The sequence below is a fragment of the Pezoporus occidentalis genome, unplaced genomic scaffold (genome assembly GCF_034315485.1).
Source record: "Pezoporus occidentalis ecotype Australia unplaced genomic scaffold, CSIRO_AGI_Poc_V1 ctg241, whole genome shotgun sequence".
Classification (NCBI taxonomy): Eukaryota; Metazoa; Chordata; class Aves; order Psittaciformes; family Psittacidae; genus Pezoporus; species Pezoporus occidentalis.
In genome coordinates this window covers 624,778-647,454 of record NW_026914297.1, presented here as the reverse complement: position 1 = coordinate 647,454, position 22,677 = coordinate 624,778, and the positions used below count along the sequence as shown (strand labels likewise).

Sequence of the window (22,677 nt, the reverse complement as noted above, 5' to 3'; positions counted from 1 at the left end):
CTTCCTTCTTAGCACATTTTTGATGGTGCCCATCACCACAGTAACTCAACAGAGCATACAAGTCTGACTGGGGCTAAAGAGGGAGCAGCCAGCCTCATCAATGCAGAGCCTGCAGTGACTGAGGCACTGTACAAGCTATACTCCAATGCTGTGTTGTTTGTGTTGCACAAGTAACGAGCATGTCCCAAGAGCGTCTTTAAAAGACCTCAGACGTACTCATTTCCTTCCCACGTGCCTCAGACACCTCATCTTCAGAGTCCTGCATCCTGAGGTTGTTTCTGAGGGATATCATTTTAATGCAATGTACTAGGCATGCCTTTCTGTACAGTTCAGTTGCATGAAGTCCTGCATGTTATGCTGTCATAAAGACTGAAAACTCTGAAGCTGCGCTTGAAGACACTGAAAAAGGAGGATTCTGCTGAGGCAGCAGGACTGGAAAAAAACAGGTGGAGCATTTTAAAGAGCTAACATCAGAGAAGGCACCTTCTTCCTCTTCTGCCTTTTCCAAGCTAGCTGGCCAACAGTGTGGCTTTCAGCAGGAGTGAGCAGGGCTGCTCTGTGCAGTCAGTGTCACTCATCCAGCACTAAACCCAGGCAAGTGGATAAGGCAGTTTCTGAAAGCCCCAAATGGTTCAGGAGATGACTCACGCTGGAGCAGATTGTTTCCGAAATTCCAGATGAAATCACTTTGCATATTCCCTGACTAAGGCAAGAGAGTGCAATGCTCTGCCCAGTACCTTCAGCACAAGATAACACCTCTTGGCTGCGTTGCTGCTGACAGCAGGGGAGATGCCAGTGAGCTATGCTCAAACTCTTGGCTGCTGCTTTGTACCCATTTGGTCTTTTTCACCAAGGCCAAAAGGAACTTTTTTTGTGCTGGAAAGAAGATAATGAAGTGATTCTTTGGTTCTCTACCTGACTGCAAAGATTTCAATAAGAAAGGCTTTCATCCCTGCCTGACGGGTGTCAGGAGGCTGTAGCTCCATGATTTCTTTACTTAGAGAGCTGATCCCAGTGCCCCTACCAAAGTACTGTTGGAAAATGATTTGTAACAGTGCTATGGAGAAGAAATAGGAGTTGCCAGCTTGCATATCACCTAGCTAATAATCTGCCACACAGTTCAAACATCTCTGCTTGCTTGCTTCAGCCACACACCCTGGAGAAAGTATCAGGGTAATGAAATACGAGAAACCAATTTAGGAAAGGGTTATATAGGAATTGATAAATATGAGCTAAGGAAATCTGGCCAGTGAACAGTGGAGAGGAAACTGAATGTGGGTTCATACATTGAATCCTGGCGAAAACAGCAGTCACCGTCGTCAGATTCAGCTACAAACAGTGAAGGTCACATTAAGCTGTGTTGGCAGGTATTTGACTGCATAGGCAGTCTGCTTGGCTGTGTCTGAAGGTGATTTCCCAGTAGGCTTTTATGGAAGCTCTGGATTGCTGCATCTTTAAAGATTAATCTGTGTCAGGCTGTTATTATCAGTGGAAACTTTGGGTTTGCACCCCTGAAGCTTCTGTATTCACCAGGGAACAGGGGCCAAGACCCTCTCACTGATATTCCCTATGCTTTGACTTGTGCAGGTCTATAAGACTCACCCCTTTGCTTTCAGAACAGATTGTGTGTCAGTGGATATCTGATCTAGATCCAGTCTCATGTATAAACATGGGGAGAGAAGGTTCCTCACTAGCCCTTCAGGGACTCGAGGCCCTGCCTGTAAAGGGGTCCTGCCGCTACAGACTCTCTCTTCTTTTTTCCTTCCTAGATTGAGGAGGAGATGCTGGCCTTGCAGAACGAGCGTACCGAGCGGATACGAAGCCTGCTGGAGCGTCAAGCTCGCGAGATCGAAGCCTTTGACTCGGAGAGCATGAGGCTAGGTTTTAGTAACATGGTTCTTTCTAATCTCTCCCCCGAGGCGTTCAGCCACAGCTACCCGGGAGCTTCTGGCTGGTCCCACAATCCTACTGGGGGTGCAGGACCTCACTGGGGTCATCCCATGGGTGGCCCACCGCAAGCTTGGGGCCATCCAATGCAAGGTGGACCCCAGCCATGGGGTCACCCCTCGGGGCCCATGCAGGGGGTACCTCGAAGTAGTGCTATAGGGGTCCGCAACAGCCCCCAGGCTCTGAGGCGGACAGCTTCTGGGGGACGGACGGAACAGGGCATGAGCAGGAGCACAAGTGTTACTTCACAAATATCCAATGGTTCACACATGTCTTATACATAACTTAAACAATAACTGAGGGTGGCAATTCCACTGGAGCTGTCTGCCAACAGAAACTGCCTACAGACACCAGCCCAGCAGCCTCCTCAGTGCGGTGCTGACGTGTGGAAGCTGGGTGCACATGGAATATTGTATTCATTTTGTAAAGCATTACGTTTTGTGTTTACTAACTGGGATGTCATAGTATTTGGCTGCAGGGTTTTGGGGGGGGGGTGGATTTTTGTTTTTTGTTGTTGTTTTGTTACTTTTCGGAGGGGTCTTGGGAGGGCGTCTGAGAAATATATGCAATTAGTCAGAAGAGTTGGCTGGTGGTCGTCACACTGGCAGGACGGAAGGGCCTCAGACTGCCCTTGTCATGCCATCCGTAGGAAGTCTGAGGGAGAATGGAGACCTCCTCCCATGTCCCTAAATTTCGAACTGCCACCCTGCAAAAACCAGGCGAGCTGCCTTTAAACCAACATCCAGGGGAGGAACAGCTGGATCTTCTGTTCCCTTTTTATTTGTCACTAAATTGGGTAAATTGCTAGGGTATTGCCTCTGCCAAGAGGCATTTCCAAATCGGCAGGTGAGGAAGAAGGGTGAGAAGAGAGGCCAAGAGACACCAGGGCTCAGCAGGGCCCTTCTACCCAAGTGCCCGCTCCGTGTCGTGTAAGATGTGTTGTTCTCTCAGAAGGCCCTGGTCAGCTTCCCCAGAACTCTGTAGGTAAATCTGCCTGGAGGGAACAGGCTTAGAAGTGTTCGAAATGGAATCCCTGCTTTGGCACTCCCTGACTGTGCTGCTGGTAGCTCAGATGAGGTTGGGCAGAGGAGCATAAGTAATGCACTTGTACAGCTAATACTGTGACATCTCATTTTAGCTAAGCATCAGAATAATTCTTGGAGCCCAGCATAGTCCTTTTTGCTCCATTCAGAAATGTTTAGACTTTCAGCCAATCAATCTCAAATGCCAGAGGTATTTTGAAGGATGCCATAGTCACAAAATGCCATCGATCGGGTTTTTCATTATTACACTACATCCACCAATTTATTACCTTTTTGGCTTGTTGCAATTTCCTGTTTACATGTAGAGTGTAGCCAACTGTTTAAATGTTTAGTTGCCACAGTGTACCAGGAGGAGCTGAGCCAATGACTCTTTCCCAGCTGATGACTAACCCACATCACCACTGTAGATCTTGCTGCATGTGAGGCTCCTTTTTATTATTTCCATTGCTGCAATACTTCACAACTCTTACAGTCCCTTGAGATGCTGTGATACTTTGGCAGCATACCATGCGAGAAGGCACTACTTCCAGAGGCTCGTTGGAGCTGCTGTACTACTGAAAGGAAGCAAAGGAGGTTGTGAAATCCATACGGCGATAAAGGGGTCAGGGAGTCTCGTTAACCGAATGACTTGGTGGCATCGTGTCATCCCTTAGTGCTGAGAGCTGGAGATGCCCCCGTGCTCTTGTGCCAGTGCAAGCTCTGGTCAGCCAGCACTGTGGGGTGAGGGGAAAGAGCAGGTAGATGAAGTTTGGCTTGAGGCAAAGGTTTCTGTCTTGGGGGGCTGACCAGCCAGGGTTCTTTGTAAATGTTTTTCCTTGCACACTAATCATCTTGAAGAAAACACTAGCTGCTAACTCTAGGATTTGCCTTTAATATGTTTATAGGGCTCGAAAGCGAGGTTTTCCGAATGTTTTTGTCCATGTGACATATTTATATAGTAACTACTCTAGTGTCTCGCTGCTGTTCAGTACTCGACAGGGCGACGTTCTTTCGTTAGCTAAATTAACATCCACTCCCAATCCTTAACTCTCTGCCAGTGGCCGGTGAATCCGACTGGGATTTCTAGCATCTTGACGTAGCATATCACTCGAATCAAAGATGGAAACTCCACCAAAACGTGGTTGAGCAGCCCCTTGGTAAGAAGCTTTGTAGTACTAACAGTTGTTGGAAGCCTGGGATGAGGCGGTAGTCCCGTGGAGGTGACTGTGGTTGCTCTTCTGGGGCAAGTGGTGACTGTGAATTGTCTGTCCCTCTGCTATGTTTTTATGTGGAATTGGATGTTTTGGGGTCATTCTTTTGCATTGCAGTGTTGTTGAAATGCAGCGAAACTGATTTAGGGAAGGTACCTGTGTTTTCCCGGGGTTAGAAAGAGAGGCAAACATGAAATGAAAGGCCAGAATTGCACTGGGGCTTACCATGGGAGTGTAGAGGGTGTGCCCAGAGCATGGTGCTAACACAGTGTTTGGAAGTTCAGCTCCTCTGTCACAAACAGCAGCAGCGGCAGCGGGGACAGGCTATACCTGCAAGTTCAGTGGGTTCATTCTTTTGCTTCTGTTATGGTTTGAATTTGGTCAAAGTCTCTGGCTTAAATTGAGCTACTTCAACAGAATTCTCTCAACCCATCTCTTTGTGTAATGTTGAGCATGACTGAATGCTGAATCCAAATGATGGCTATCCCATATTGGCTTTTTTTTGTATTCAAAAAGAATTGTGTAGTAACCATTTTTACATGTATATCATGTGCAGACCTGGACTATTCCAACAAGTTAATATTTTAATTAAAATAGTTTGCAAAAACTGATTCAGATCAACTGGTCTAAATGTGTGTGTCCCTGTGTGTATGTGGCGGAAGGAAAGCTGTCCCAAAGCAGCCTCATCTCAAGGGGGAGCACCCCGTTATGCAGCTGTAGCCAGATGGGTCAGGCTCAGGCTGTGCCTTGGAGGTATGTGAGGAGGCCCTTGGTGTTGAGCATTTGAATGTATCTTTGGCATGTCTCAGATACATGAACACCACCACACCAGAGAGATGCAGGCACTCTCTCTGAATCAGTTTGCAAACTCTTGTTTTTTAAAAGTAAGCCCAAGTGCTCGTTGCAGTCATGCCCTAACTTTGGTTTTAAAAATACTGTAATTTGTGGGAACTACTCCAGTACCTCAGCAGAGATGTTCTCTGACATATTTTTACGTTCGTATTTTAACACTGGGGAAACTCTTCTGTGTGGACTACTTTGCAAACTTCATTGCAGTGTTTTCACTTGACCCCTTGACCAGCTCGACTCCTGAATCTCTTACTCTGTGACAGTTTTTCTCTCCCCTTTGCAAAGACCTGACGTTCTGATGTAGTTTAGCCCAACAGCAGAGGAGCCAGCATTTTAACCTCTTTCTGATTCAAATTTCTTTTGTTTTTAACTAAAAGCAGTGAAAGGGATCACATTTTTCTTGCTTTCCATGGTCCCAGGGAGTCAGCAGCCCCCTCTCCCTTCCATGTTATGTGCTTTCTTCCTCAGATGCAGCGCTGAAATGGAGGCCACGGCTCTGTTTCACCTGCATTCACTCCAAGCCTGAGAGCTTCAAAGGGGTTGAAGAACTAAATGTGGTATGATACCAAGCTTTCCACAGAAAATTATTCCCTGCAGCCATTGCTTGCCTGGCTTGTGTCCAGGCTGGCATCGCTCTGTATCCCAGCCATCCCTCCCGCTCCAGAACATGCATTGCACACTAGCTGTAACCTGCACGGGGTTCATCCCGCTCCATCCTGGGATGATGCTGTTCAGTAACACCCCCAGCTTAACGTGCCATTTCTTGAGAGGCAATAAATTGTATTGTACCACTGTCTCCCATTCCTCCGTTGAATACGCACATCTCTCTGGATATATATATATGGTATCTCATGTGTATATATTTACTCTGTATGTATGTGTGTGTGGGTGTACGTGCACACACACCTCATGCTGTGCATTTCTGGCAGGGCACTTCAGTTCTGCTGTTCTATACACTCCTGTTGATGAGCAAAAGCAACCCCTGCAGCAGGGCTCTTGAGGGTGAGGGCATGAACATCTGCTTCAGGACTGCCCTGCTCACTGTAGCTTGCTGTTTCTGGAGCATGGGAGGGTGAGGTAGCCACTGTGAAGGACTGAAGGGAGCTCCTAGAGGGTACCAGAAAGTCAGAAGACAGCAGAGAGGAAAACACAATGGTTTAGCAATAGGAAAGCAGTGGAGGTGTTGTAAGGATCTGCTGGGGAGGGGGCCAGGGCAGCGCCGAGCTCCCAGTCCCCCCCTGAATCTTGCCATGAAGGATCACAAGTCTTGGCACTTTCTTTTGGCATTCCTGAGTTGAAGCCACAGCTAACTCCAAACACTGTCTCCTTCTGTGTGCATCTCATAGCTGGAGCAGGCTCTGTGGAGGTTCAAAGGAGAAGCTAAATTGGAAGACTTAAAATATGTGTGTGTACAGCATAGACGTGTATGTGCACACACAGGCACTTTAGGTCCATTCCTCCTTCAGCTTAGGCACGTGTCTTTGGTTACTTGGTGGCAGAGGACAGTCTTGTTCTCCTTGTGGGTGCTTGCTCTGCATTTCTAGTGAATCTTGCCCTGCTCTCCCTCTCATAGTAGAGGGGTGAGTGCCATGCTGGACACCACGAGCTCCTCAAGCTGTGAAGATCCTTCTCAGCTTCTCCTTTGTCCTCTCTAGACCCCATCTTAGTGAGATGTCTGGTATTTTGGGGATAGATGGTTCTTGCGTGTATCAAGTCGCAACTGTTCCTCCAACTGCAATGTTTACCTGCAGGGGAAGCCCAGCCAGCTCAGCAGTGTGCCAACACGGGCTCTCTTTGTTGCTACCAGAGATTTTGGAGGCAGTTTGCCCTCACATCCCTTTCGGAAGGTCTCGTGTGAGTTCCTTAGGCAAGGCTCGGGTTTGGTTGGGACATCCTTACCCTTTCACAAGGAGTTGTGTCGTCTTTAGCTGTGGGCAGCGAGCCCAGAGCCACGTGCCAAGGCTGGAGGAGTGCGGCATGCCCGGACAGGGCTGCTGCTTGGTGCCCCTCTGCTGTGTTGGTTTCAGTTTGCACTTCTTTGAGTCGATTTGAGTCGGAGTCTGTTGAGAAATAACGTGTGAGGCGCTTCGGAGGGTTGTAGGTAACTGTTTATAGCCAAAAAAAGCCCCCACCAAAAGCCAGGCTGATGGATCTCGTGGCTGTAGTAAACATCACCCCAGCAGGGAACGATGGCAGCGGATAACCCTGGTTCCTGTTGCACAATGAGGTTCAGCCAGCTGGGGCTGTGACGCTGCTGGCTGCATCCCTGCCCCTTCTCCTGGGGAAGGAGAGGCCTTTATCAGCTAGAGAGGGACTTGGTAAATCAGATTTGCTGGCAAACAAGCACCTTAACCACCGAGCTGTGGGTCTTGATACTTGCACTTCACCTGAAGGCTCCTTTTGGAGGGGGAGGAAGGCAGTTTGGTATGTGACGGTTGGCTTTGCACCCGTTCAAACATCCTAAAGCCATGTCCTAGGGAAAAACCAAACCCCACCATCAGCTCCCTCTCTCCTTTGCTTTCTCTGAGTGCACACACTGAGTCCAGGAACCAGGAGGGCCGAGCGTTGTCCCCACGGATGTGAACAAACCCGGGGGGACCTTCGCCCCTCCGGTCCCCTGCCCCACTCCCCACCCTTGAGTACGGGTACCTCAGAACATGCACAGATTGACTTTTCACTGACAATGAGCTCGAGTTATTGTGAGTGAAAAGAGTTGTAATTACCTGTAAATATGTAGTTAACAAATTGACCTAGTTTCTGTATTTTTTAAGTTTTTGTACTAAAATTTATAGATACAGTTATGTGCCAGCTAGCAAAAAGCTACTGTAATTGCCAGTCGTAGTTCAGCATGCATCTAATCCCGAGACTTGTCCAAGTGATGCCGTAAGGAATTGTGCTTAAATATTGCGAGCTGGGGCAGTGGGGGGGGACGGGGACCGGGAGGCCAGTGGCCACTCACCTGGGCTTCCAGCTTCCAGCCTTCAGCCAGGTTTTCCATGTGGAATGTTCCCCCCATTGCGCCGTGTGCTGTGTATGGGGCAGTGCGAGGGATGGAGCGGTGGCTTCGAGCTTTCTCTGGAGCTGAACTCAGCCGAGTTCAGGTTCTTTGCTGCAGTTTAATACCGGCTTAGGACTCTTTTAGTTTTCAACCCTCTCTAGAAGCGATCTGTTTTCCCTCTCTGACTGCTTTTGTCTTTAAACCCGAGATCATCGAAACCTACTGGAGGGGAAAGAGAGAAAAGGAACAAAAACAGGAAAAAAAGACTTTTCATTTCAGGTCGTTGCCTGCTTTCAGTGCCAGGATCACGCATTTCTATGGCAACTCTGAGCTCAGCAGAGTTTAGGAATCAGCGCAGGGTTGTGAAGGAGCTGAAGTGCTGCTGCTTCTGCAGCAGGGCGAGCCTGTGGGTGCCATGCGGAGGGTCTCAGTGCTCCATAAACCCTGCTGCTAAGCGAGGGGTGAGCTCCTCGTGCTTCCTAGGAATGGAGTAAGGACCTGTGCTCCTTGTCTTGTGGCAGAGGCACGTCTGCAAGTCGAGATGAGCTTTGCTGAGCAGCCCGGGAAGCCGCGGGCAGAGGAGTTTGAGGTCTGGTCATCCTGGAGGTCGTAGGGGAGATGGGAGCTTGTAAGGATTCATGGATCACGTACGGGTTTGGCTTCTGGCAAGCAAACCACCCGCTTCCTTTCTTCAGCTTTTCTTCCCTCCTGACCCCCCCCCAGCAGCTCTTCCCTCCACCCCTGCTTGCTTGGAACAGGAACATTTCTTACCTGCCTAGAAACAGCTAAAAGATATTTGGGGAGGGGTGGGGAGGGAGGGTCAGCCCTGATGTAAATAATTAACGTTGCAAAGTGAAGTGTGTATAACATAAAAAGGCTACAGCCCTTTGGTGACTTGTATAAATGCTTGAGGAGGTTGTGGGGAGGAGATGGAGGAACAGAGAGACCTGCCCGGGGCACCGCAGCCATCGCTGCCCCACCAGCACCGACACCAGTGGGTCGGGAAGGGGGGACCTCGTGTCCCCCAGTGTGGGATCCCCCGTGCTTTAGAGGGTGGGATGTGTGTGATACGGATAGGAGAAGCTGTGTGGGGTGTGTATAGTGTATATTTTTTACAAATAGCTTGCTTGTATTGTGAAGAATTTTAAAGACAAACTTGAGAATTCTAGCCTAACTATTAACACAAGTTTAACATCAGTTACCCCACTGGGTTCAGAGCCTCTTGAATGTATATTCCTTTTTGTAACCTAAATGACCTATTCTTCTACCAGTCAGCCAGACATCCTATTTATATTTTTAATTTTATATATTACTTTTCCATTTGTTCTCATTATTTCCAGCATGTTTCTGGGTTTGGTTTTTGTTTGGTTGGGACAGCGGGGGGGTGGGGGGGCGGTGGTGGTTCTTTTTTTTGCACAAGCATTGTGTGAAGTCAAGGAAATATTAACTCAAACCTGGTATTTTCCAACCTGTTCCCCCCTTCCCCTTCCTCTCCTCCACCCCTGGTGTGTTCTTTTTTCCCTTTCTTCCACCACCAGGTTGGGGTTTGTCTGGGCTGGGATGCAGCGGGTGGGAGGAAGGGGATGGCTCTTTTTCCATTCCCAAATGCCAGGTCTTCGGCAGTCAGCTCAAAAGCTCTTCACTTGCTGATTGCTTAAAAAAAACCAAGAAAACTAAAATAAAACAAAACTAGAACCTTATCAGTGCGGGAGGAGGGGAAGGGCACACCTGTAGCCACACAACTGCTTTGGCTGCGAAACAAGCGCCTGGCGAGCAGGTAACCACGAGGCAGCTCCAACCCTGGCCGTGTGCACAACCCCGAGAGCTGCCTCTGACAGCAAAGGCTCTTGCTGCTTTTCCTCTCCTCCTTCTCCTCTTCCTCCTCTTCCTCTCCCCCCCTCCATCCGGAGGTCCCAGCTCACCACCAAGAGCTCGCCCAGCGCCGTGGCATCCCCCAGCTCTAGCAAACCCCGGGTGCCACGTGGGTTTTACCGGTGCCAGAGAGCATTAGCGATTAACCAACCACACACACATATCTGCTGTTTTACTATGAACACTGGTCTGAGGTTTCCAGGCCCAGCGCCGCGGTGATGGGCCCACGAAGGATTGAACATGGGGAATTAAAAACTCCTTTCCTGCTTCCGTGTCTGGTAGCACCAGCTGGTATGAGTGAACCTACAGGTGTGCGTTTTCCTTCTGGTAGAAAATGCCACGAGCACTAACTGGTAAGGCTTAATGTACAGTATATTGTCAGTATTCTGGTATTCTTCTGGTTCAACATACATTATAGCTCCTATATAACCTGTATTAATTGTATAGATTGTGCATTTAAAAAAAAAAGACAAAAAAAGCTGTTACCGAGTTGTCAGAAAAAAAAGAAAAATAAGAAAAAAAAAAAATAAGAGAAAGGAAAACCCCAATAAGGTCATATGTAATATTTTGTTTGTAAGTATCCTTTGTATCATAGCAAAGGAAATGTTAAAAACAACAAAAAAAAAAATCAACTGTAATAAAGTAATTTTAGTACACGGAGTGTCTGCCTGCCTTCCCTCAGCCTCCCCTTCCCCACCGCGGGTTACCGGGTGTACGACCTTTGCCATGTAAAGATGGGGGGCTCCCCAACGGGACCCCGCAGCCTGCGCGGCCGCGGCAGCCCCTTCCTGCGCTCCTCTGCCCGCAGGAACTCCGCCATGGCCCTGAAGTACTCGAACACGGCCTCGTGCCCCCAGCAGCGCCCCGGGCCCCGCTGGGGGAAGCCGCAGTGTCCCCCATGGGGGGTCAGCAGCAGGAAGAAGTAGGGGCTGGTGCGGAAGAGCTCCAGGGGCAGGCTGCGAGCGGCGGTGCCGCGTACGGGGTCATCGGCGCTGCAGAGGCACAGCACGGGCACGGCCGCCTCGTCCGCGTCGCGCAGGGGCTCGTTGCGGTCCCAATAGGTCTCCCAGCTCGTGGCACGGGGCTTGGTGTGGCAGAAGAGGGTCTCCTCCAGGTCCCGCAGTGAGCGGCTGCGCAGCAGCTTCTCCGTGTCCACCACCTCGGCCAGGGACCTTGCGTACCTGCAGGGATGGGTTGGATGCAGCCGCCTCAAGTGGGTTGTGGCCATGGCCCTGCACACACGGAGTGTGTGTGGGGGGGGAACCTGCAGCCCCTTCCCGCTGGAGCTGGTTTTGGGGTCCCCAGCCCAATGCTGGGGCGGGGTCCCCGCAGTGCATCCTGTGCCAGCGCTGGTACCATGGCAACGGGAGGCAGCCAGCGCTCTGTTGCCATGGCAGCAGTGGTTGCAATGAGTATCGGGAAATAGGGGGGGGTACACCGTGCTGCCAACACCCCCCAACAAGGCCAACAGCTTCCCACCCCTCCCCAGTACCCCCCACAGCCCTGTAGTAAGTCAGGGGCCTGTTGCACCACCCGGGCTTTGCTGAGGATTAAGTTCCCCCCCAACATTTTAGGGTTTACCTGCATTTTTTTGGGGGGAGCCCTCATTTGCCCACCAGCAGGACGCTTTTGCCCCCTCCAGGGTCTCAGCAGCACCCAAGGAGGTGCCACTTGCTCAAGGCCTTGGCATGGGGCAGTTTATCTCCTATCCCTGCCCCTGTGGTGGTCTGGGGCAAGAGAAACCCAAGACCCTTGGGGTTTGCGGTCATAGACCCTCTCCCCACCAGAGCCCCACAGGGTTTGGTTGGATGCAGAGGAGGGGGTGTCCAGCCCTGCTCAGCAGCCCCAGGGTCCAGCGCAGCACAGGGGCTTTGCCAACCCACCCTCCTGGTGACGTCTCCCACCCCAGGGACCCCCGCACTCAGCCCCAGCCAGGTCGGGCAGCGCATGGTGGCCCCATGGCAGCCGGCTGCAGGCTGGTGTTCATTAACCAGCCCATTTTGCTGCTCTCAGCACCTCCGTCCCCACGCTGGGGCTCCATGTACCGCCAGCAGCACCCATTGCATGCACCCCCCAAGGGCTCCCGGGTACCCCCTCCCCAGGACCAAAGGACCCCACTGACCTGCTGAGTCCCTGCTTGAGGTGCAGGAGCAGCGGCCACTCGTAGAGCCAGGGCATCCCGGCCTCAAACCAGTCCCGGCCACGGAAAATGGGGGAGATGCAGGCGGCGGCGGCCAGGCGGCTGGAGGAGCCGCTCTCCCCCAGGTAGGCGAGCAGCAGCCCCGAGCCTGAGCCCTCGCTGACGGCCAGCAGCGGGGCGCTGGGGTGCCGGCACTGCAGGTAGGTGACGGCCTCCCGCAGGTCGCGGGGGTCCCCGAAGGGCTGGAGCCGGGGGGTGGTCAGGGGGCAGCCGTTGTGGCCCCGGCGGTTGAAGATGACGGGGATGAAGCCCTTCTCCAGCGCTCGCAGCCCCAGCTGCAGCAGCCCCCCCGTCACCTTCCCGGCGGCGTTGGGGATGAGCAGCAGCACCGGGCTGGAACCGCCACCCCCCGCAGCCCCCCATGGCCCCACCAACCAGTCCAGGGCCACCAGTCCAGCGTCCGGCATCTGCAGGAGCTCTCTGGCCACCACCGGCTCCGGCTCGGGCGGCTGCAGGAGCTGCTGCAGCATCTGGAGCCGGGGCCAGCGTGGCCATGGCCAGTGGCCACCCCGCAGCGCCACCGACCGCCCCAAGCTCCGCACCAAGTGCTGGGCCAGCGCCGAGGGCTTGCAGAGCAGCCGGCAGCGCCCGCAGCCATCCTCGGTGATGAAGAGGATCCCCTCCTCTTCCTCCTCCTCCTCCTCTTCTCCCCAGGCTCCAGCCAGCTCCACCCTCCCTGCCCAAAGGCACAAGGCCAGGAGGCCCAGACCCATGAGCACCGCGGCTGCGGCCACCAACCCCTCTGGGGACACCATGGAGGTGGCGGGCGGCAGCCCCGGTGCTCGGCGGGTGCGGGAGCGGTGGCAGGAGAAGCCCGGCCCCGGGGCTGGGCGAGCGGTGGGGCCGTGCTGGGGCCAGTGGGGCTGTGCCGGGGCTGGCGTGACCGCGGGCAGCCGGGGCCAAGGGGACTGGGTGAAATGGGACGGACACGTGGCTGAGCGCTGCCTGGTGCCGGGGGGGGGGGTGAATCCCATTGCAGCCATAACCGCCCCCCATCGCCGCAGGAGCCGGGTGCCCGTGCAATGCTCACACCTTTATTGATACAAATGTACAAGGACACATCTTACAGTAGGGAGCGTGGCCCCAGAGGGGGGGAAAAAGGGGTGCAGGACACCCAGGGATGGGGTCCCCATGGGTGCCCCGGTCCAGTGTTAACGCTGCGGGTGGCCCCGGGGGTACCGGCCGCCCAGCGAGGGGCTCTCTGGGGAGGGGTTGGGGGGTACATGGCCACCGCCGCCATGGACACAGGCTATGTACAGGATAAGTTAGGTGAGGCCAGGGGCTGTACAGGGGGGATGTGGGCACCCACCCCCAGCACCTCAGTGGCATGGTGGGGGGGGGGGGCACAGAGGGGGAGCTCACCCCACACCCTGGCTCCCCATGGGCAAAAGGCCACGTGCAGCCGCGCTCACCCCAGGTGCCAGAGGGGAAGGAGAGACAAGAAGAGAGTGGAAAGGGGGGCTCGGGCCGGTGCTCACTGCTTCTTCTCGCGGGTGGTGATGGTGACCAGCTGCTTGGCGGCCTTGGCGATGTCGTAGGCACACTGGATGACCTGCTGCGTCAGGAGCTGGTAGTCCACGGCGGCGCCAGGCTCGGGGGGCACGGTCTTGCGGCACTCGCTCTGCAGGCGGTAGGCGCTGGCGTTGAGCAGCCGCAGCGAGCTCCGCACCGTCTCCAGTGCTGGCTTCTGGAAAGGGGCACAGGAAGCATCAGGATCCGCACCAGGGGGAACCGGTGCCTTGTGGGGAGCCCCCCCCAACCAAACCCCTTCCCACCTTGGGGAACAGCGATGCCATCTCCGTCACAGCCGAGTGGATCTTCTCCGAGCAGGGCATGAAGCTGGGAGCAAGGAGAAAGGGTGAGCACGGGGGGATAAGGAACTGCCACCCCTGTGAACACAGCCCCGAGGCCGTGCCCCAGCCCTACCTGTCGTGCTTGGACTCCTGCGCCGCCCGCAGCAGCTCCTGGATGTTCTTGGTGACCTGCTCGGTTTTGAGGATCACGTCCTCCGTGCTGGGCAGCCCCGGGTCCAGCTCCCCGTCCAGCGGGTCCAGCTCATGCGGGAAGTCCTCGTCCTTGCTCAGCTCCACAAACCGCTTCCCCTCCATGCTGCAGGGATCGACCAACGCAGCCGGGTCAGTGCCAGCCCCGTGGCCCTGTGGCCATGCGTGCCCCGGCCTCGGAACGCACCTGATCAGGACCTCACCCGCCTGCGTGTTGTCGTAGTCGCTGTCGGTGCCGCTGCCGTGCCGGTCCAGCTTGCTCTGCAGGGGACAGGAGCAGCGTCAAGCCCTGCCCAGCCCCATCCCAGCACAGGGATTGGGGTCTCCCCACCCCAAGAGCTTCCCCTCTCCCAGTACGTCACCATGTGCCGGGCACCGTCAGGTGGGCAGGAGAGCAGCGGGGAGGATGGGGGAAAGGGCACCGAGGAGGCAGACGGACCTTTCCGCATCTGGAGGGGGATAAAAAAGGATAAACCAGGCCTAAACACGGTGCAGAGGGGGCTGGAGCCAACCCCGGTGACGTGCAGGGAGGATGAGCACAGGGGACACCGCTCCCTGCATGCAGGAACATCCCATGGCTGCTGTTCCTTGGGGATGTTCCCAGCCTGACCTAGGGGAACCGACACCCGAGAGCCCACATCCCAGGATAGACACAGCCCACGCAGGAGCCATCCCCACCGCGGCCCCCTTACCCGGTACACACTGGCTGGGATGTGCATGGAGTACAGAGCCTCGTCCTCCACCTCCTGCTGACACATGGAATGTTACAGCCCCATGGCGATGGGACCCAGCGCCCCAAATACACACACCCCCCCCTTCCCATCCCAGCACACTCACCCCAGCACCAAAGGGCTGCAGCCGGGTCACCAGCTCCTCCACCGGCTGCCCAAAAGGCTTCAGCGCCGAGCCCGGCTCGTACATGGAGAAGGCCTGGCGGTCCCGGCGGAGCGGGGGGGCCGTGCCCGGGGGGTGCCCGTGCTCCGGCCGCTCGCTGGGAGCCGGGGTTGGGTGCGTGGGCCCAGTCTGCTGCCGGATCTGCGTGTTCTCTGCCTGCAGCTTGTGGATCTGCAGCCAAGGACGGGAGGCGTCAGCGAGGAGGGGGCCATAGCAGGGATGGGGTATGACAAAGGAAGGGTCCCCGCTGGTCCTGCGCCCACCTCGCGCTGCAGCCGCCGCAGCTCATCGCTCAGGCTGTTGTTCACCTTCATCAGCTGCTGCACCTTGGCCTCAGAGGCAGCCAGAGCCTTCTTCACCTCCAGGTACTCCTGCAGCGTGATGGGGCCGTCCGAGAGGTCGGAGGAATCCATGCTCTATGGGGACACAGGCTCAGTAACAGAATCCCAGCGGCAGGGCTGTGGTCCGGGATGGGGATCCAGGCTCACCCGGGCACGGTTGTTGCGGGACGCGTTGCGCAGCAGCTCCTGGTCCGTATCCTCGTCGGAGGCAACGCTGTCGTAGTCGTGCTGGTCGTCCTGGTCGCTCTGGCTGCGCAGCGAGTAGTCGAGGGCGTCTGGGGCGAGGGGGGCAAAGGGGGTGCTGAGCACAGGACAGAGGGGAGATGCTCAGCTGCCCCCATCGCTGCCCCCATCCCTCACCTGTGGGACTCAGCAGACTCTTCCCTTGCTGCCGGCGCTTGGCTTCCCCGAGGATGTCAATGAGCAAAGTGGCGAATTCCCTGGCGTTGAACCTGGCCAGCTTCTGACGGCCCTGGGAGGAGACGGGACGGGACAGAGGGAGAAGGGAGTGAGCAGGGCTCGAGGTGCAAAGGGGTTGGGGGGCACAGGGCTTTGGATGGGGCTCACCTGGTTGCGTGTGGCCGAGTACTCGGGGTTGACGGGCAGGAAGGGCACGGCGCTGCGCTCCGTCACCAGCGTGCTGTGGTTCTGTGTCGTCAGCCACACTGCGGGCAGGCAGCGGGCTCAGACCCCCGGGGGGGGGCTACGAGGACTGGACCCCCCCCTCCGGAGCAAGCTGCAGCCTGGGGCCAGCAGCGGGGCCGGCAGGACGCAGGCGCGGGCGCAGGGCCAGGCTTGGGCTGGGAGCGGAGCCCGGCCAGGATGACGGGAATCGCCTTCCCCGGCCTCCCCCCAGGGCTGGGGACCCCTCCAGTGCCACCCCCTCCACTCCTCACCCTTTGGGGCACCCGCTCTGCACTCCCCATGTGTCAGGGAGTGGGTTTGGCACCCTTATCGGTGCCCATCCACCATAGAAATGGGGTGACCCCCACCCCACCACTCCCCCCCCCCCCCAGCTCAAGGGCACCCTCCAGGCTGTGCCCCCATCCCCGGGGGGGGTCCCGGCACCCACCTCCAGCAGCACCCCAAGCCCTGGCACCCAGCAGCGGCCCCTCGCACCGAGAAACCCTCCCCGGCCAGAGGAATGAGGAAGGAGGGGCCTGCGGTCCCTGCGGACGCATCCGGATCGGGGTGGGGGGAGCAATGGGCTCAGCCCTGGCCCCACCGCCTGCTCCTCCCCGTGCCGGGACGCCCGCCCCAGCCCTGGGGGGGTGCTCCCTGCGCTCCCCCCGCCCCGGCTCACCCGCGTCGTTCTCCCTCCGGTCCACCTCATCATACACATCCATGGCCAGCTCCTCGAACAGGCGGTTGCTGAGCTGCAGCGGGAACAGGGAATGGCGTCAAGTGGGATACGGGGAGCGGATGGGACCCCCCCCCTCCGCCCCCAAAGCCCTGCCCTGGTTCCAACTCACCGCTTGCAGCTTCTTCTTGGCTGCCTTGGCCAGCTCAGAGAGGTCCAGGCTGGGGGTGTGCGAAGAAGGGGGAAGACACTGGGGTTATCCCTGTTCTGTCCCCACTAAAACAGTCCCCGGCTGCACCCCACTAGGACCAGGACCCCCCCCCCAGGGCTGGCGAGCAGGCACACGGGGATGAGGTGGCAAAGGGCGAGCAGGACCCCCCCCTCCCTGGGTGCCCTCCAGGCTGGGCAGGGGGGACCCATGCCAGTGGCAGTGGGGGGACCCCCGGAGCCAAGCAGACAATACCTCTGTGCCATGCACTTTGGGCGCACCCTGCGCTCCGGAGAAGGCAGCGGAGGGAAGAACAGGATAAAGGCGGATGTTAAACACGCGGACCCCCCCATGTACCCCCCAAAGGATGCTCCAGAGCCAGTCACCGGGAGGTGACCGCGGTCCCCCCCCTTCGGCCCAGCGGGGATGCCGAGGGGACCATGGGACAGGGCAGCGGGGCTGCGGGCACGGGGCACTCACCTATCGGCCATCTGCGGGATGATGTAGTGCCCGTTCTTGTGGTCTGAGCAAAGAGAGGGGGGGTGAGCAGGGCCCTGTGCCCCCCCCCCGGGTTAGCCACCCCCGGGGACCCCCGTGCTCACCCGGCTTCCTGCCGCAGAGGTAGAAGGCCAGCCGGTCGGTCAGCTCGTACTGGCACTCCACCAGCCGCTCCGCCAGCTCGTGCTGGGCTGCCTGCCTGTGAGAGGATGGGCATGGGGTGATGCACACCCTATGGGGGTGCAGGCAGAGGGTACCTCCCCCCATTCCCCACCCTCACCTGGCATAGTCAATGGGGGTCCGGCCGTTCACATCGGGTGCCCCGGGGTCGGCGCCATAGACCACCAGCAGCTCTGCCTGCAGGATCTGGCCGGCCTTGGCCGCCACGTGCAGTGGCGTGGTGCCTTTCTCCTGCAGGCACGGGAAGCATCAGCCCCACATCCTGCCCATGGGATGCAGGTCTGGACCCCCACCCCCCCCCCCAAATCCCATCCCCATCCCCAGACACCCCCAGCCCCACCAGTGCTCACCGGGTGGAAGAAGTTGGCCTGTGCGCCCAGCGACAGCAGGCGCAGGCACGTCTCCAGGTTGCCCGTCCGCACGCTCGAGTGCAATTGCTGCGGAGGAGAGAAGGGGTAAGGGGGGGGGAAATCTGTCCCCAGCACCAAGAGGGGGCCCTGCACCCACACCCCACCTTGCTGAGGTCCTTGGCAGTGACACCATCGTCATCCCGGCACGGCAGCTTGTGGACAAAGGCCAGCATCTGGTACTTGGCGCGGATGAACTCTGACTTGGTGGGGCTGGAACAGGTTGTGGGGTGAAGGTGGGTGCCTGGCCGGCATTGACCCACACCCCATGGCATGGGGGGCACTTACTGCACTTTGTCCTGGGGGTTTGCCTTCCGGCGCCCGCTCTGAACCTGGGCTGGATCCAGCAGCGAGTGCTCCCAGATGGAGTTGGCCCCGTTGCTCGCCAAGGTGTGCACCATCTGCGGGGGACAAGCAGGACACAGTGGGCATGGGGGGGTCCCTGCATGACCCCCACCCCCCCCCCCCCATGTCCCCATGGTGTCAGCACCCACCTGGAGCAGCGTGGCGGGCCAGGGGCTGTGTCGGAGGTGCTTGACGATGGAGATGTGGCGGCCCAGGCTGCGGTGCACGCTGCAGCACTCGTCGCAGATGAGCACCCCGCGGTTGATGGACGCCCAGCCTGGGTCTGCGGGGTGGAACAAGGGGGTGTCACCGGGGGTCCCCTCCCCATGCAGCCCCCTCCCCATCCACCCCACTGCTGCTGGGGGGGATGCGTTGCCATAGCGACGGTTTCCCCGGTGACAGTGAGGGGCTCAGCCCATCACCAGGGGAAACCCACAGGTTTCCCATAGCAACCAGCACCCGCCAAAGGGGGGGCAGGATTTGGCCTCCCCCACCATGAGGGCAGCTGATGGCAGGGATGATGCCAGCTCCACGGCAGAGCACCCCAAGCAGTGGCACCCTGAGTCACGGCAGCACCCAGTGAGGCTGTGCACCCCCTCGGTCCCCAACTGGGCATTTGGGGGAGCCCTGGATAGGGGGGAATATGCCCCTCAATGAGGGGCACCCCCAGCCCATGGCCTCCCGCCCATGGTGGTCACCAGCTCTGCAGCCCCACCACCCCAAACCAGCCCCACAGGGCACCCCGCCTTTGGGGGCAGGTGCCATGTCCCCCCACCACTGCCAGCCCCCCCCCTCCATTCCCAACCGTTGTCCCTGGCCCGGCCAGACTGGAGCCCTTTGTGTCCCGCTGGGAACAAAGGGCTGTTTGAGCCGCCGCGCCGGCCCCACGCTGGCACCAGCCCTGGCACCCACGGGGGCCCCGCTCGCGGCAGCTCCCCACGCACGCACCCCAAAAACGAGTCCTGGGGCTGGGCCGGGGGGAGATCCAGCCCCATGGGGGGGGTTGTGAGGCTGCAACTGCTCCCAACATCACTGAGGGCAGGATTTCGGGACCCTCAGCTGCGTCACAGTCCCTTCCCATGGATGATGCTGAACTGTCCCTGGGTGCTGCAGGGAACCCCAGCAGCCTCTGCCAGCCCCAGCACCCCTTGTTTCTGTGGGGCCTACACAAACACCTCCACGCAGATGGGGGGAGCCCCAAGCCCCTGTTCTCAATGCGATGGATCTCTGTTGAGGTGCCGGGACGCCTCAGGGATGGGGGGGGTCAGCCTGGAAGGGTGCCCTTGAGCTGGGGTGTGTGGGGGTCACCCCATTTCCATGGTGGGGTGGGCACCAACAGGCACACCAAACCCACTCCCTGCCACCAGGGAAACGCAGAGCTGGTGCCTCAAAGGGTGAGGAGCAGGGGGGTGGCAGCACTGACCAGAAACAATGGGGTCGCAAATCCCCCCTCCTCATCCCCTGTGGACGCGGTTTGGGGTCACGCAGTGCTGCAGTGCCCTGGGGCCGAGGTGGGGTGTCTGGGGGGGAGCCTGGCAGCCCTGTGCACACAGATGGCAGCGCCTTGGCAGCCGGCGCGGCAGCATCTGCGCCTTGGCGCCCGCTGCCCACGGGAACAGGACGCTCCGAGCGGGGGGAGCCGACCCCGCTGATCTCGGGTACCCCGGGGCAGCACCCCAAGCTCCGCAGGGGCGGACGGGGTGCGGTGGGATGCGGGTGGGACTGCAGCAGCTCGGGGAGCGCTGGCACTGGGGCACCCCAAATCCTGGGAGGATCATGGAGCTTCAGGGAACAGCAGCACCTCCATCCCTGCCCCGGGACCCCCAGCACTCAGCCCAGCGATGGTGAGCAGGGGGCTGGGGCTGGCCGGGATTCAGCCAAGGGATCAGGACACCCCAGAGCCAGCCCATCACACAGGGCCGGGCAGCACATCCCCGGCGCGGTAGGAAGCGGCCTCTGGACTTTATAACTCATTTCCTCACATGGCTGCCAGGCGATAAGAGATTGGAAAGAAACGGGTTTCCATTCCCCCCCCCCCCCCGGCCCCGCTCTGGCACCGCCCCAGGCACCCCTGTGCCCCCCGCATGGGGGACGTGCCGGAGGCAGGGCACCCCCGTACCCACGCGTGCCGCCGGCTTTTCCTGGCAGGATGCGGCCATTGGCACGTGGCCGGAATAATTTCGGCACAGCCTTGGCCCGCGGGCAGCTTCCCGGGGCCGGCTCGAAGCGAGAGCCTCCGCTCCCGGCCCCGTTCATTCATTGCCATGGGGACACCCGTGGTGGCCATGGGCAGGGTTTGGGGGGTCCGGCCCCACTGTGGGCAGGGTTTACGGGGTCCAGCCCCACTGCAGCACCCATGGGCTGGTGCCTGATGTGGGGGCTGTGGGCACTGGCACCATCGGGGATGCGAATCGTCTTGCCCAGGCTCAGGCTCCGGCTTGCAGCGCGGCCGCCACCGCCAAGAACGGATCCAGCCGGTGTGGGTGCTGGCTGTGGGGTGCTGTGGGGTATCCCTCCCTCTCCATCCCACCATTTGCAGTGTCCTCCGTGCTGCTGGCACCCACTGGCACATCCCCAGCCTGCGCCAGCAGCCCCCGTGCTGAGGGTGCAAAGGCTGCGGGTGGTGCATGGGGGTGGTGGGTGCAGTGGGGGCACACTGGGTGCTCAGGGGGGAATCGGGGTCACGTTTGGGGTGTACCGCGAGATTCCTGGAGGAGGCAAAAGGGGGTGCACTAAAGCGTTGCATCAGAGGGTTCCTGGGTGGCGAAGCAGGATGCAGGGGGGTCCCTGGGGTTTGCACTGCAGGGTGCATTGGGGTGACCGTGGGGGGGTCCTGGGGGCACGCAGGGGCCTCACATTGGGGAGCAGAAGGAGATGCAAGAAGGGCTCCGTGGGCGCATCCCGGGGGATGCAGAGCGGGTGCCCGGGGGCACGGCGGGGTGCAGGGGGGCCGAACCGGGCAGTGCGAGGCAGGCTCTTCGGGGGGGGGGGGGTGTCTGGCGGCGGATGGGGCGCACCGGGGGGTGCCGCGGGGGCCGGTCCTTACCTGGTGCGCTGCAGTCTGCGCACACCTCCGCCCGCGGCGCCTTCCGGGACATCCTCAGCGGCGAGGCGGGCCCGGGCCCGGGCCTCTGCGCCAGCGTGGGGCGGCGGCGGCGGCACCCCCGGGCCCGCCGGGGGGAGGAACGGGGGAAGGGGAGGGAAGGGGGGGGGGGGAAGAGCCTTGCGGCGGGGCTGGGGCGGGGGGCGGCGGGGGCCCGGGGCCGCGGCACGCCGGGGGCTACCGGCTGCTCCCTGCGCCCGGCGGCTCCGCAGGAAGCGGCGCAGGCCCGGCCCCGGCGGAGGAGGGGCCGCACCGCCCCCGCCCCGCACCGGCAGCGCCGCCGCGACCGCCCCGCACCGGCACCTGCGCCCGCAGCCGCACCCCTACCCGTACCCGTACCCGCACCCCTACCCGTACCCGCACCCCTTACCCGTACCCGTACCCTCATCCCTACCCGTACCCTCACCCCTACCCGCACCCGTACCCGTACCCCTTACCCGTACCGCACCCCTACCCGTACCCGTACCCGCACCCGCACCCGTACCCGCACCCCTTACCCGTACCCGTACCCTCATCCCTACCCGTACCCTCACCCCTACCCGCACCCGTACCCGTACCCCTTACCCGTACCGCACCCCTACCCGTACCCGTACTCGCACCCGTACCCGTACCCGCACCCGCACCCGTACCCGTACCCGCACCCGCACCCGCACCCGCACCCGTACCCGCACCCGTACCGCACCCGTACCCGTACCCGCACCCGTACCGCACCCGTACTCGCACCCGTACCCGCACCCGTACCCGCACCCGCACCCGTACCCGCACCCGTACTCGCACCCGTACCTGTACCCGCACCCCTTACCCGTACCCGTACCCGCACCGCCGGCGCCCAGGCACCGGCACAACCCTGGTCCTGGTCCCGGTGTCCCAGATCGGGTCCTGGGCACTTCCCAGCCCGGTTCTGGTTCCAGCCCTGAGCACCCCGCCTGCTCCTGGGCACCCCCTGGTCCTGCCCCCCCCACTCCGTGGTCAGCGCCCTCCTGGTCCCGTTCTCAACCCAAAGCACTGTCCCGGTCGTGGTCCCAGCCCAGGTCCTGTTCATCTCGCCCACCGGCTCCAGGTCCGGGGCACCCCTGTGGTCCTTGTCCTGCTCCCAGCCCAGGTCCTGCACACCCCAGTCCGAGCTCTGGGCACCTCCCTGTTGTCCCATGTCCTGCTTCAGCCCCCTCAGCACTGGCTCTGGCACTTGTCTTGCACCCACCCCCAGCCTGGACACCCCTAATCCTGGCACTCTGGCGCTGTGCACCCCACTCCTGTGCATCCCATCACCAGGCGCACTATGGGGTGCAGTGCAGGCAA

At 59.1% G+C, this 22,677-nt stretch overlaps 3 protein-coding genes across 4 annotated transcripts in view; 1 reads left to right on the top strand and 2 right to left on the bottom strand.

Annotated features, from left to right (window-relative positions):
- The window catches only part of TAOK1 (TAO kinase 1), a 71,297-nt gene extending 60,742 nt beyond the window's left edge, over nt 1-10,555 (top strand). The window contains exon 20 of the mRNA XM_062622461.1: nt 1,770-10,555. Within this exon, the coding sequence (XP_062478445.1) occupies nt 1,770-2,231 (462 nt within the window). The 3' untranslated portion in view covers nt 2,232-10,555. The remainder of the gene's footprint in view (nt 1-1,769) is intronic.
- ABHD15 (abhydrolase domain containing 15) lies at nt 10,348-13,112 on the bottom strand. The gene is made up of 2 exons (XM_062622471.1): nt 12,022-13,112; nt 10,348-11,080 (listed from the first exon to the last, which is right to left on the bottom strand). The coding sequence occupies exons 1-2, from the start codon at nt 13,080-13,082 to the stop codon at nt 10,603-10,605; spliced, it is 1,539 nt and encodes a 512-aa protein (XP_062478455.1). The 5' UTR covers nt 13,083-13,112; the 3' UTR covers nt 10,348-10,602.
- GIT1 (GIT ArfGAP 1) lies at nt 13,112-21,586 on the bottom strand. 2 transcript variants are annotated; one of them, XM_062622462.1, is made up of 22 exons: nt 21,322-21,586; nt 18,425-18,558; nt 18,219-18,331; nt 18,038-18,143; nt 17,874-17,960; nt 17,624-17,754; nt 17,448-17,542; nt 17,326-17,368; nt 17,101-17,127; nt 16,810-16,858; nt 16,641-16,713; nt 15,905-16,002; nt 15,698-15,809; nt 15,485-15,612; nt 15,260-15,412; nt 14,940-15,167; nt 14,795-14,848; nt 14,465-14,551; nt 14,290-14,363; nt 14,026-14,208; nt 13,875-13,938; nt 13,112-13,786 (listed from the first exon to the last, which is right to left on the bottom strand). In XM_062622462.1, the coding sequence occupies exons 1-22, from the start codon at nt 21,371-21,373 to the stop codon at nt 13,574-13,576; spliced, it is 2,304 nt and encodes a 767-aa protein (XP_062478446.1). In that variant the 5' UTR covers nt 21,374-21,586; the 3' UTR covers nt 13,112-13,573. The 2 variants fall into 2 exon arrangements, with proteins under 2 accessions (XP_062478446.1, XP_062478447.1); XM_062622463.1 differs by lacking the exon at nt 17,101-17,127.
- Between the last annotated feature and the right edge of the window lie 1,091 nt (nt 21,587-22,677).

Coding starts and splice junctions, on each gene's coding strand:
- GIT1 (XM_062622462.1), bottom strand. CDS start 21,373: ATGTCCCGGAAGGCGCCGCGGGCGGAGGTGTGCGCAGACTGCAGCGCA. Junction 17,369..17,447: donor CCTCTGCGGCAGGAAGCCGG/GTGAGCACGGGG, acceptor CTCTTTGCTCAG/ACCACAAGAACGGGCACTAC. Junction 13,787..13,874: donor TGGCATCGCTGTTCCCCAAG/GTGGGAAGGGGT, acceptor GCCCCTTTCCAG/AAGCCAGCACTGGAGACGGT.
- ABHD15 (XM_062622471.1), bottom strand. CDS start 13,082: ATGGCTGCAATGGGATTCACCCCCCCCCCCGGCACCAGGCAGCGCTCA. Junction 11,081..12,021: donor CTCAAGCAGGGACTCAGCAG/GTCAGTGGGGTC, acceptor CCATCCCTGCAG/GTACGCAAGGTCCCTGGCCG.